The 15,172-nt window shown below is 33.9% G+C and overlaps 1 protein-coding gene across 3 annotated transcripts in view; it reads right to left on the bottom strand.

The window, feature by feature from the left end:
* The window catches only part of PACRG (parkin coregulated), a 213,197-nt gene that overhangs the window by 152,746 nt on the left and 45,279 nt on the right, over nt 1-15,172 (bottom strand). For all 3 annotated transcript variants that reach the window (XM_030945613.1, XM_030945612.1, XM_030945614.1), the window contains one exon: nt 13,205-13,339. In XM_030945613.1, the coding sequence (XP_030801473.1) occupies nt 13,205-13,339 (135 nt within the window). The remainder of the gene's footprint in view (nt 1-13,204; nt 13,340-15,172) is intronic.

Raw genomic sequence — 15,172 nt, 5'->3', positions numbered from 1 at the left:
TTCACCTGATTAATATGTGGTTTGGCTTTTGCTGTTTTTTTGGGGGGGTTTTTTAGCAAAGATTTGAACTGATGTGTGACTATATTAAGCAAAAAAATCATATTAAGGTAAGTTAATGCATTTTATCTTTCACTCTGTGGAAGCACAAGGTAAGCAACGACTCAAAGGAAACTTCCCCTGAGTTCAAGTGCAATATTGACATTCTAGCCCAAGCTTTGTTATAAGGAATGTTTCTGCCTCAGATATGGGCTTTATCCAGGGACCCTGTCTACCACTCTAGCAATAATAAGAGCAGCAGTGTTCCAATGCTGTTATTAAATGGCAAAGCAAAATAGGGGTTTCCCATCTGAACTGGCCTTTTTAAGAGCCTGAAAGGACAAGATAAGAAGCACAGAATGGGAACATCACTTATGGTACAGGCTCATAGAGGTATTTATGATTCTGAAGTGTACCACCATGGACTTCTGATCCTAGCAAAAGTTTGTTTGGGTATGAAGAGAAGAGACCAATATTGACTGCGTTGCTTTTTGAGAGCAGAACTGTACTTCAGTGTACATGGTCTTCATTATGAGACAAGATCCACTATATTACAATAGGACTCATATTTCTAAGGAGATCTGCATTCAGACTGTAGTTTCAATTACACTGGAACCAGCACCCTTTTTTAGTCACACTATAGCCTGAGAAGATACTAATCTGAATATCTGAATCTCTTTAAAGACTGTCATTTGTAATTTTCATTTGTCTATCTTTTGGTAATAGTTCTTTAAATAAGGCACAAATTTACCCACATTTATGAATGTAATATTAATTTGAAAATGAGATACAATGAGATTTAAATTAATTATTTTTAAGTCTAATGTGCCAGTTAGGTTATTGAGGGTTTTAATGCTGATTTTCTAAATATAGAATTATATCAGGTCCTACAGTTATTTAGATTCTTTCAGTATAGGGAAACCATGTAGCTTTAAAACCTAATTAAGACACATTTTTTTTTCGTGATATTGAGGGAAGCCACAGTACAGCATACTAACAACGCACAGATTCTGTCACTTAGTAAAACTGCAGTTCTTACAATTCCCCAAAATTGTCTGTTTCCTGCGTCTTAATGTGCAAAGCCGAAAGCCAAGAGGAACCACCTCATTTAAATATTTATGATATCTTATTTTTGCTCTGATAAACTACCACATACTACTACTACTGTCAAAAATTCACAGTGCTATTTGAAATGCAAATATAGACTCTGTCTTCTTTTTCTTTTTCATAAAACACATAAATCAATCACCTTTATAGAGATTTTATCAGACACTTTTAAATAAGCTGAAGCTTTAAGATCTTTAATGTCTTAAAGATGCAATAATATTAATTTGAAACTAGCACCTCTTAAGGAAGTTACATCTTTATGATTGAAAACAAACAAATGGAAATACCTTTTTCTCATTGTAGAGGTAGGTACATCTCACACCACTTCTACATAGTGCAAGCAAAAATTTGACTTCGGTGGGTTTAATCACAAGACATTAAGTGCATACTTAAATATTTGCAGGAATAGATCTTCTTCATGCCAAATATATATTTCATCAAAACAAGTTGTCAACAACTTTCAAAGGATGAGGGAATTTAGGGAAAGAAAAAAAGAGGTCTAAAATTTAGGTCTTGCTGTTTTAGGAAGTTTTCATCAATCTTAATCTAAATTATTTCTGACCAAGGACACACTTACTTCATTAAAAAATATGTAAAAGGCATTCTTTACTTAAACCAGATCCTGCTGAGTTATCCTGGTGAATAACTTCCCATGATAACAAACATTTCATAGTTAAGCAAGAGGAAATACAGATGAAAAAACCAAGACGAAGAAAAAAAAAAGGGTAATACAATAAGTATTATTAGCAAAGAGATACTATTATTTTGCAGAATAACAATGTGAGAAATGAGAGCCATGCTTAGGCCAGATCAGAACTCAGAAGCATAGTAGATGTGAACATGAATTTGATGTGAAACATTCATCAAGGCTAGTGATGAGAAAATGATACTGAAATGATGATGAATTAATTCATGCTTTGAAAGTAGTATAGGAAATTAAATGGAACTGAGGGAGATAAATTTGTGTCACATACATGCCTAATATATAGTGGACAACAAAAATTAAACAATGAAAAATTAACAAAATATATACTGTTTGTCACAAAACTGAGAACAGACATCCACAAAAAATACATTTCCCAATTAGACACATTCATTGAATATGGTTTTAGAATATATGCTTCCAGTGATAGTGAACTTTTCTCTGTACATTTATAGACATACAGTATGAAGTTTTCTTAAACACCTCACATTCTCCTTATAAAATCTTATAATTTTATAAACTGCATTTTAAGTGTTTAACATATCTCTTCAACAATCTTACAGCAAAATAAGGTACTTACAATTTGTATGTAATTGTCATGGTTTCTTAGCTCAACATTTTCATCATCTTTAATCTGTCAATAGCATATACAATATATGAATAACCAGTATCTATGTTGGGTAGTGACTTACATTTATACAAAAGAAATAATTGATAACGATGATCTAGTTAATCTCTGCACTGCTCTATTTTTCTTTACTGAAATTTATGTTCAGAAAGTATACTTGTCTGCATGAGCTAGGTCAGGATATCCATGGCTACACAAAAGCAGATCACTGTGGAAAGCTACAGAGGTATTTTTGTCCTAACACATGCTACAGACACCTTAAGAAGCAAAAATTTAATAATTGTAGAGGATGACTCTTCCTACTGTTCACGTGAACTTTTTATATGTCACCTTTGTGTTTTTCAAGGCAAAATCTGCTCCATATTTTCATATTGCAAGACTGTATAATTTCTAGATTTCTTTCTTAAATTAAAAAAATCACCTAACTACATGCTATGTTTTACCTGAAATGTTATTTAAAAAATCAGAATTGGTAAGAAACAGTAGTTGAAGAAATTATTCAATATGAGACTCAGAGCAGAATGGTCACAGTAAATGACTACTAGAAATGAAAACATCAAACACACATTGATTTTTATGTTGTCAATTCCATTTGTTTTGTCACTTGCCAGAGAACTCTGCAATATTTAGGTAAAAGTAGGAAGGCTGATAACTAATGGCCAGAGAACAAGTCATCCATTAATTGGATATGGCTCAGAAATCACCTTCAGGGTAGATAGAGAAAATTCATCAGTGCTATGTTTGTGGCACTGAACAAAACTTTCTGACAAAACAACAAGATACACTTTTAAAGACAGATGTTTCTGCTTGTATCTTATTAAAGTGGAACAAGTCATGGCACTTCAGGATGGCAACCTTTGTCGCTAGGAAAAGCTTACTCTGTCTGAATATAACAAGTATAACAAGAAGTCTTGGTTGTATTACTACTTGCTTTCTAAATGCTTCCATCTTTAAGAAGAAAGGCATCTGCTTACCTGAAGGAGGAGGAGCAATTTGTTTTTGTCCTAAATGTCAATTTACCAATTTCCAAAGCTTACACCACCACTTGTGTCCTCTGGAGTCCACAGTAACGTGAATTGTCTTTATCCAAGTACCTAGCAAATCACTGTCACATAGCAGCAGTCGACCTTTCTTTTCAATCTATGCACTTTTCAGGAGTTATAAATCAGTTGACTTTCAAGCTCGATGAGATGGCATATGCCCTGGTTTGAAGAACAGATGGAGGCTTGGGGGAAAATTGTTTCTGCAGGCTTACTACAAGCAGCACTACTCCATAAAAGTGAACCATTCACACTAATTTCTCACATACATTATACAGGCAGGGAGCACCAGCCCATTCAGCAGAAAATCTTTCATCTAGCTTTCAGAGGTCATTTAGCAAATTTAAATTAAAGTTATTTCTGATACATGGCTGAGTTTTCATTCCATACACTTTCAAGAGATGGCAAATAAAGGAATGGCTTAAATTGTATATTCAGGGGGAAAGGAATAGTAAATTAACTGGAACAACATTACTGTTTTCTAGAATCCTAGGATGAATTGCAACTATTAATTACTACAGAGGAGTCACTGAATGAAATATGTCTGCTGTGGACTATAGGAATCAGGTAAACTGTCACTATTCTTTGCAAGGCTTTTTTAGACTCCATCACAACAGTACTACCCAGATTCAGCATTGATGTTAAGAGAAAGGAGATCTTACACATTCATAGGAAAACCTTTACTTCTTAAGAAAAACATTATTCAACTGGTAAGTAAATGGGCATGCCATATTTTTAAAAAATATGGTACATTTTATGAGCACAGAGAAAAGAGACATTTCATTAAATTAATAAATTATAAATATGAAAGAAATGGCAAGGACTAGAGGAATGTAAAAATCTAACTCCAGAAAGAATTACATTTTACAATCACATTACTTGTGAGCCACAAGTGGTAAAAAGGAGGGATTGCATTGAGTAACCTTAATACTTATGTGACATTAACTTGGTGTTTCACTAAAAATACTAGTTTAAATGTACAAAATAAAATCAACCAATGAGAATGGTGGTAAGTACTGAAATAGTCACAATGATTTTTATGGGGTTTCATAAAAACATAGCATTTTGCAACAGTTTTGCAGTAACATTGTGATAAGATTCTTTTTTAATCTCTAAAATCTCACATTTCTTCTAAGACCTGCACTACTTTTACAATATTTTTCAACAGAAAATTAAATCTAGCATAGTGCTTTTGAAAAGTAAGGTTTGAATATGATAAATTTATTTGGAATTAGCATTATTAGTGGTGGGATCAAATCAACACAGAAATTTCAAACTTGAGAAACCTACTGTTGCAATACTTTCTGTGACTATATGTACCATGGAGTGGAAACTGGAAGTACCCAGAATTACTCAACAACTTAAAAAATGTTGCCTTAATTGAAGGACATCAGCTTGGTACCATATTTTAGTCTGTAAATTATTAAACTGAAAGATGATTAAACTTAGCCATGTCACATAAAATGCTAGAGTCAAAATAAATAGTGACTTTTGAAAAAATCCAACCACAAATGTATTACATATAAAATTAACACATTGTTAAATATAAATGTAATTAGATCAAAACTAATGCTGCCTTAGATTTAAGACAGAGATTTGAATTGGCAGTTGTTAAAAAGGATGATTTTAAGTTCTGGAACTTTCATAACTTGGGACACTATCATAGAATCACAGAATGCTCTGTGTGAGAAAGGACCTTAAAGATGACCTGGTTCCAATCCCTTCAGGCAGGGACACCTCCCAGCAGATCACACCACAGGTTGCTCAGTCTGGCCAAGAACACTTCCACGGATACGGCAACCACAAATTCTCTGGACAACCTGTTGCAGTGCCTCACCAGTCTCACAGTAAAGAATTTCTTCCCATTATCTAATTAACACTTGCTCTCTGTCTGTTTAAAGCCATCCCCCCTTGTCTTGTCACTACGTGCCCTTGTAAAATCTCTCTCCATCTCTCTTGTAGGCTCCCTTTAGGTACTGAAAGGCTACAGTTAAGTCATCCTGAAGCCTCCTCTTTTCCAGACTGAAAAATCCTAACTGTCTTAGTCTTTATAATTTATAGATGGAAAGGCTGCTGGGCCATCTTGGCTAGACTATGCTTTTGCCAAGAAAGGTTGGATCAGATGATCATTGAGGTCCCCTTCAAACCTAGAATTGTAAGATTCCATGAATCTATCATTCTAAGAGAGTTGATCAAAAATAGTTTCCTGTGAGCATTATCAACTAAAAACTTACTAGATCACAGGAAAATTTGTAATATCATAGGGAGAAAAAGGGACAGGATGATGAATAATATTTACATCTGACAATAATGATCCCATTCTATTGCAGTCAATGGAAATTTTGTTGTTTTTTTTGCTAGAAAATATTTTGCATTCTCTCTTTTTATGACCTAGGGTCATAGAGTGGGTATATGTATAGCACTATATAACATTTCTCAAGAAATTTAAAGGAGTTTTTATTAAATGAAAACCAGGTCATAGTCATTAAGATGTGCCTATTTCTTAATATTCTGCATTTAAAAAACAAAACAAGAATGATCTTGTGGTGGAAATTTTTAACAATCCCTAAGAAAAAGTCACATGCACATCAGCCATGACAATACTTTTGGTAGTGAGTAATTGGGTACTAGTACCACAGTCATAAAGAATGATGAATGACATTTATCTAACATGACTGTTTATGCAAAGCATTGGCTTGTGCTTGCCTCAGTAAGCCATACTATACACATTATTAGTAACTACCGAATTAAGATGATGCAACTGAGCATTGCTATTTTTAATTTAAAGCTGAATAATTCTTTCTTGCTACCATGCCACACAGTTTGCTGTATTACTGTCTTCATGGAAAACTGACGATATTACTTTCCTTAAAAAAAAAAATACTAGTGTCCAAACTATTAATTTGCACTATATCTGTTAGAGTGGGGTTTTTTCCCCACAGGCAGCATTTAAAATTTGCTTCTTCAAGACTTTACTTCTGTACCTCAATTCATACTTCTAGTTTCTCTAAATTATTATGTATTATTTTTAGCTTAATAAATTCTTGCTTTCAGTTGCCTTTTCTTTAATCCACACTGCAATTTTCTGTTATGCCAACACACTTGTATTGGAGACAGGCTTATTAATGATCACTGGAATGATGTTAAAAAAGGAGCCCTCTGGGAAAGATAAACAGAGGTCAATTGCCACAGAAAACTGAACTATTGCTTAAAACATGTATGAAGACATTAAATAAAATATAAACTAACACCACTCTGTGCTGTACCAACTGTGTCTATGACCTTTCCTCCATGTATCATGACCTTTCCTCTTTCTACATAACCTTGCAAAAAGCTTTACTTCTGCAGGACAACACTTGTGGAGGATTTACCAGGTTTTTTTTACAGTGTCCTCACAACATCTTTTACTAAGAAGATATTAAATACAGTTTAACAAAAAGTGGAAGCAGAAAAAATCTGTCTCTGTCTGAAAATAAATTTTAAAAAGTATTAATTTTCACAGCAGTTTCTTCTCTTTGCTTTCAGATATCTGAGGCTGCAATTCCACCACCAGCTAAAGCAAGCTAGCAGATCATGACTGCTGAAAACAACAGTTTTGAAATCCCTCAACTCTCTCATATTTTTCACTGTACTTTGCTACTGTTTCTCTCTTCTTCACCAACACTCAGCATTTGCACTCATGGATTGTCATATAATCAAAGCTTCCAGGACTATGAACATGTTGCTTATCAAGAAAAAACACACCCACCTTCTTTTCCTGAGTTAGTGAGATAAAATTACCCAAAGAGGGCTCTGATAAATGTCAGTGCCAGTGTCAAGTATGCTTCAGAAATAGAAAGTAGAAGAGGTGAAGCAAAGTTGAACCTCCCCCTTAGATAGCAACAAGCTTAAAACCCCTCAAATTCTTGAATTACATCTTGAATTACACAAATTGCAAGATGACAGTATAATAATGGGGTCATTCTTTAGGGTAAATGAGCTCCATCCAATTACTTTTAATTTATTTGGAGATTTCAGCTTTGTAAAGTGTTACCTAAGTTTACTTGATACTACATAGTGAATAACATACAGTGTATTCATCTGGTTTAATGACAAAACAATGCTACAACAATGAAAAATACAAAGACATTAATTAAAAGCTCTGCAAATGAAAACTTGTCTCCCATCTGACTATATTGGTTGATATAAAAAAAGTATTTTCTCTCTTGTAAAACTTATCCCTCAAGCAAGCAAAACAGACTGCACTTCCAAGAAATAAAACAAAATTTAAAACCAAGTTATTTTATTGAGAAAACCCCAAAACAAAGTCCAGCACCCAAACCAACCAACCAAAACAAAACCAAAACCACCACCACAACAAATAAACAAAACATTTTTATTTTAGTGCTGGATATAGGTACCAGCTCAACCATAGAAATTCAGAACTCTATGTAAACTAGTATACAACATACTAATAAAAACTGTACTATGGAAAGTTGAAATTATTTGTACTCCCTACTACTAAAACCAACTTTCAGTAGCAGGTGAAAGGAGAAAGTGTATGTGCATTTGCAATTCATGGTGATGAAGGAAGATCACTTTCTTTCAGCCCTGCATTTAGTTTATATCACAAAGAAATAAACTTGCTACCATAGCTTATACTAGATCCTGAAAAAAACTAACTGTGTAGAAAAGAGGAGATGAAGAGAAACTAAAATGGTAGAAGTCATATCCTTAGTGAAGACAGAGACTCTGGGAAAAAAAAAACAACCCAAAATAGAAATCATGTTCATGTTGACATTTTGTTTAAAAAGTTTGAGTTTTTGAATTTGGCTTTCATTTCTCTGAAATTGCTACAATTCTTTTGAAGAATAGAAGCTTTTTTTTACTCCTGCATAATAACTTGCATAATTAACTCCACTCCCTAAAAAATAATTTTTCAAAGATTCTGATGACTTTCCATTTAATACAGAGAGACTGCATTTCAAACACATACTTTATAATTCAGAAATACTTTCTTGGTTTTATCAACTTTCTTAGTCAAAGGTTTAATTGCATTCTGACCTTTTTAATTTAGTATCATATATTTAAAAATGGAAGTCCTTTTCAGACCTGAACTATGAGCTTTTATTATTCATAGCTTGGTATGAGCTTGTGCAAAAGAATGTATTAATACATTTTGAAATAAAATTGCAATATACATAAGCTGGAAAAGAATTGTGGGATCCCACAAAAGTAGTCAAAAGACTTATAAATATTTTAGTACACTCTTTCGATATAAAGCTCACTTTCTAATATTATATAGTTCTAAATATACAACAATTTATGTTCCCAAATTTTATATTTAATACACATTAGAAATACTTTTTCAAACCATGCCATTATCATTCATTCTCTCTTAGTGGAAAAAATCAAATGCTTCCTATTTGGAAAGATCCTTGAACATTTGTTCAATAACTCAACAAAGGAGTTGTTTATTTCCAGATCTTAAAAATTACTTTGCAAAAGAAACATAGACATTAAATATTTGCAGAAATTTTAAGGCACTGGTATATATACAATTCTCTTTTTGATTACCAAGGAAGGATAAAAACAAAGGCCTCAAATTAGATATTAAAATGTTACATTGAGCATACGCTATTTACCAAAGAATTCACTGACTGCTAGTACATCCCCTGAAAGGGGATGAAAAGTCTGGAATTAATTTTGAAATTATTTTGTTAATTTAATTGCAATCAAAGTCAGAAATTTGTGTAGTGAGTTATGTCTTGTTTTCACAGACATAATTAACAAATTATTATCATTATCTATATTCACTTTTTCACAATGACAAAATGACAACTTCTATCCAGATTTGAAAACAAACATTAGAAACCCCAAGACAATCAATGTCTTCTTCTTTCAGAAATAAATGTGATTATATCCTCTAGAACCACATAATCTTGCTTTGGCATTATCAGAGTTTTTTTGATCTTTTTTTTTCCCTCTGGACAAAAAAAAAGCGTATTCTTTAAAACCAGCTTCAATTTCCTGTTCTTGTCTATAATAAAACCAGCTTCAATGTCCTGTTCTTGTAAATGTATATTATCTTTTTACATTTTTTCTTCCATTAGGTTGAAACAGGTTTATTTAAACTTACAACAATAGTAAAACTTACCAGCCAGAATGACAGCATTACGAAAATATTCAAAGAGATGCCTGTCTACAAGTAAAGACTTAGTCTGAAAATTCACCAAGAGCACACATCTTTCTAAAAACAATCTAGTGAGATATAATTTGCTTTGGTCCCTTTTTTTAAGAAGACACCAAGGTAAACACCATGATTTATCTGCAGTTTGATCTTATTTATGCTTAGGATTAATTTGGAGCAAGAATGCCTCTTTCTAAATTTAGCACATTTTGGAAACCATTAAGCTATGTAACAACAGAAAAGCACTATTATTTCATAATTAAATATTCAACACATACAGTTACTCAGAAACAGTTCTATACATGTTCTGAAGTTTAAATTTATATTTCATTTAGGTCTACCATCACAGCTACACATAGCCAGCCCTTACAGGTAATTAATCATGGGCTTAAAATGATAGATATGCAAAACTGTCACAATATCAATGGTCATTTGTGTGAATTTTTTGGTACATATTAACCAAATACAATTAATGTATATTAAAGCATTTCAGATTCTCCTGTTCTGGCTAAAAATTACTGTATTCTGTCCAAAGAATTACAGCATAATGAACAAGTGTTCGAAGTGTTAAAAAAAAAAGTCTGACAATTACAGTTTTGATTGAGTAATTATAAAAACAAGCAAAGAAGCAAATAAAATAGAGCTGTGTATTTTGCAGGAAAGAACAAAATCCTGTAGTATTTTCCTTTCCCAGTAAAAAAATCAGGTTTTTGAGACCCTCCCACATTTTCTGTCATGCACCATTTGATAGACAAACTAACAAGAGTGAAACAAACTACAATATACATTATAACTAAACAGAGCAAAAAACCTCTCTTGACATAAAACATTGATATTGGGTAATTATAGCAGGATTAAAATATCACTGTTACCATTCATTTCTTCTTTTTATCCTTCCACTTGATCATGATTTGTGCAAATAAGTATACTTCAGCCAAGCTTTTATAGAACATTTGCCTCAACATATTTCATAAGTAAAATATTGTTTCAATTGTCATGAATTTAGCAGTATTGAGTAAGATATATTACTAAAAAGTTAACTTCTTTAATTAGATATACAACTAATGAACTGATGAAAATTAGCCATTAGATGTCTTTTGGGTAGTGCAACTATGTCCTTAAAACAAGTGAAAAATAGAGACCTTACTTTATCTGTACCTTTAAGTATCACCTAATGATGAACATTGTCACCCTTTTGCAGCTCTGGGCAGCTTTTAAGACTTCAGAAGGTATCTAATGCAAAGTTTGAACTGGAAAATGCCAGTTTGCCTGTTTCATGTACTTAAACTGCACAGTAATCAATGATAGTTGCATGTCAAACTGAAAAATAGCTTCAAATAACTCTGTATCTCGGTGTTGTCGAGTGACTGCCTGCCACAGAACTCACATAGGATTGATTTGTGACTAAATTGAGTGGCATAGAATACGGGAAATAACGTTGAATCTGAACATGCACTAATACAGGAGTGGAATAGTCCAGTACTGTGCTCCTTACTTGTATTCATGCTGAAGTTCTGATATTTTTTCTCAAAAGAAAGGATTAGCAGAATAGCAAAAATAAGTCTTGCATGACATCTCAGTCCTACATTGCACTAGCTAAAAGCCAGTGTTTTGCTGCAGTAGGTGGATATTACGTCTAGAAGACTGAAAAGTGTGTTAAGAAAAAATACATGCTGAATCTTTGACTGGAGACTCTGCTGTTGTGACTGTTCAAGGCAGTATGATTTCAAGCAATTAAAACTGCCAGATATAGAAATCAAACACTTTAGCATGCATCTGTGGTTGGAAGACTTGCAGATAAGTTAGCAAGCTGAAGTGACCCATAAGGATCATCAAATACAACTCCTTTCTCCTCACAGGACTACCTAAATCTAAATTATATGACTAAGAGCTTTGTCCAGAAACTATCAAGCACTTCCCTGGGAAATCTGTTCCACTGATCAACCACCCTCTCAATGAAAAACCTTTTCTTAATGTCCCATCTGAACTTCTTATGCAGCTCCATTTAATTTCCTGGTGTCCTAAGTCAACTAAGCAGTCACTAGCATCATCTAGTGGAATGCCAGTCCAGCAGTATTTCTGTACCTCTCAGTTTGATTTTGATAAATTAGAAATTAAAAAGCCTCAAGATGAAAATTAAATTGTGCAGAATTTTTTGCAGTTATTTGAAAATCACCTCTGGGTCTTACCTGGTGATGAAAGATCAGAGTGCAGGCTTAAGTTGTAAGCCTGTGAGTTCTAGTCCAACAAGGGAATTTCTAGTGTTGCCTGAAGCCCAATTGCACTGGAATCTCACCTTGATTGCGGGTAAAGTATTTTGGGACTCAGATTCCCTTTGCTGCAAGAACTATTAATTATTCTTTGTGCTGATTCAAAACCTCTATAGGCAACAAAATAGTAGCACAAATCTTTCTTCTGTATTTCAATAAGCAAAAGGGCTACCTTAAAAATTTAGTTACTATCAAATATTGTACTGCTTACAACACTACAGAGCCAATCCTATTAGCTTCATTACAAGCAGAATCAATTATAAGATTGCAAAATTCCTCCTTTTAGCATTGACTTAACATAGCTTTACATTTAAATTTGGTATCATGTTTTTGACATGAAAAATTTAAAATATTGTACAAATCTGACACATTTTGTTCACGCATACCATGTTCATTTTCTGTAACTAACATGGCTTCCAGCAAAATCTTTTTCTAGTCCAATAAATGAGACAAAAAAAGTAATTCATGATAACCAAAATAATTAAATAGTAGGAACAGGTTAAAGATCAGCATTCATTTTTTAAATTAAATTTAAAAGTCTGTGGTAGTTACTTAGAAGATTGGCAAGTTTAACAAATAACGTCAGGAAGCATTTTAGAGAGAAACACAGCCGCATTAGAATAGAGTCATTAGGCAATACATTTATTTTGAAGCCAATTAACCTTTTGTCAGAGAAATGTCGGAGCTGTAACGGTTTCAGCAGTGGAGGTCAGTCTGTAACAGAGGCACGTATGACAGCGATTACGCTGTCTGACATATGCTGGAGACTCAGAGTACAGCCGTGGAATGAGAATCTGCCTTCGTTTGTATTCTGCTCTGCATTTTCAGGGAGCAGACAATCTTGACCTATCCATTTAGGTAATTAAAGCTTCTATTTGGAAGTGTCCTGCAGGAAGGTGAAATCTGGGGAGATAAATGGCTGCTGCTCACTGTATCCAGCCACTTCCATCATTTGATGGACTGCCTGAAACAGGCTGCATTGCCAAGTCCTCATAAAAATAGAGATGAATTGGGCAGGAGACAATTCTCTAAGGCAAAGCAACTCTGTCATCTTCCTTTTTGCAGCATATAATTTAATTGTTAGCCAAGGCAGACAGCTGACTCAGGGGCCTTTCTCTAATGACTTTCCCACCATCTTCCATTTGCTAAGAAATTATTTCAGTGTATTTACTTGCAAGCTAACTTTGTTGGACAATGAGAGATGTCACTTCAATAAGCTCAGCTGGTTGTCACAGCTGTGCCAGGACTTACCTTCCAGGCGATTTTGTTTCCTGCACACTCATGCTGAACAGCAATTGGAAAGTCTCCTCTCTCATAAAACTTGCGAAAAGCTGTGTGTTTTGCTGGTCTTTGTTTTACTGATCCTGCAGGTGGGGGCCCTCTTACCTTAAAAAGAAAAAAAACCAACAAAACAAAAAACCCCCCACAGTTCAGTGGTAATATATTTTTAGAAAAAGCCTAAAGCCTAGCTTAAAATAGATATAAAAGAAGAATAATAGTGATCTCCCAAATTATAGTTTGCTTTCTTCTTTACATGCTAAACTTCACTTCTTTGAAGTTACACTTTGGTAATGACCTACAGGTTTTATTAACTGGTTTTTTGGGTGGTTTTTTTTTTTTGCCACTTTCAGATTATCCCATAAAAACTGGCTATATTTTAAAGTAGATCTTTCTATTATCACAGCATTTTTAAGCAAAACCAAAACACCAAGAAGGTAGTGACATTACATAGTAGAAGTTCTTGGGAAATCATGTATTTCTCCTTTTTCTGTTTCTTTCTAGAAGTAATTTGACTTGCTTTCCAACTAATACTGTTAGGGCCTTCCACTGTCTTTTGTTAGTCATTAGGTAATGAGATTAGGTAATCTCTTTTAGCATATCTCTTCCCTAAATTGTATGGATTTGGCTTTCAGATGACTTCCAGTCCTTCAGTATTGATGGCTGAAGCACTGGAAAGAATGAAGGTCTTTTGCTCAGACCTCTCTCATCTGCCTGTGAGGAAATTTGTTTTAGCTCCACTTAGTTCCTTATCTGAGCTATTGCTGGTTTAGCATATGGCATAGTCTGAATGACAGTCCAATTCCAAAATGCTCATGCTGGAACCTTTTTCTCAAGCATGGTAGTAACAGCAACTAACAATTTACACTATGATAATAGAATTTCAAGTACTTAAAAGAAATCTATTGTTTAAGCTAATTAACAAAGCTAATCTCAAATGCTAAGAGAGTCTAAGAGAGCTAAACTAATCTCAAATGCCCTTGACAACTGATTCTTCACTGTGAAACTCCATAGCTGTACATCTGGGATAAGAACTTCCTACAATTCTCTGCATGTTTCTTTTGTTAAAAATGCCAGAATGTGTCATTTCCAAAAAAAAAAAAAAAAGGTGAGAGCTTCAATGATCATAAACCATACCCAGTATTTGGTATTCTATTCATCTTCAGTGACCCTTACATTAGTTTCTAGCAGACATCCCGCTTTCCAGTGAGCAGAGTGTAAATTTGTAACATCCTCTTTTTCATTTGGGCTATTCTGTAATTTAACTCTTCTAACTACAGATCTAAGTTCGACTTGGCACGTTTTCCCCCACAAAGTGTTTTCACATGGTTTTCCACTGGCCTAGGTAGAGGAGTCCATTATTGATATGCCTACACTGTACTTTTCTACAAATTGCTTCAACTAGGGCTACTAAACTGTGACCTATTGTAGCATATTGCTGTCCCTGATAGACCATGTCCAGTGAAAACAAATATGATATGCAGAGCTGTAACGTTGTTTAGTAAACACATCTGCAGCAGTTGAGAGCAAAAGAAAAGCGTTTCTAACCAATGAAAAGAAACTTCCACTTGCTGTTCTGCAGAGGAACAATTTGTTCTATGCCTCCAATATAAGTACTTTCACTTGGGGTTTTGTGGGTTTTTTTTTTGCTTGGGTTATTTTTTGGTTTTGTTGTTGCTGTTGTTGTTGTTGTTTGGATTTTTTTTCCCTTTTCTCATTTGAGGCAAGCCTCAAAGTCACTGCACTTTGAGGCCACCGGAAAAGCACCTCTGTTTATTTTCTGTACAGTATCAGAGGTCATTGTTAGATTTTAGCTTAAATTATTGATAAAGAATATGTTGTCTTGATTACATGAGATACAATCTGAATTCTTTCTAGCAGACTACCATAATTAGAGGTAGCTAATGCAATCTCAAATTACATCTTCTCTGATACCAGACA

This window comes from Camarhynchus parvulus, chromosome 3 (assembly GCF_901933205.1).
Source record: "Camarhynchus parvulus chromosome 3, STF_HiC, whole genome shotgun sequence".
Classification (NCBI taxonomy): domain Eukaryota; kingdom Metazoa; phylum Chordata; class Aves; order Passeriformes; family Thraupidae; genus Camarhynchus; species Camarhynchus parvulus.
The sequence above is the reverse complement of the archived record's forward strand: the minus strand, read 5'-3'. Positions and strand labels throughout refer to the sequence as shown.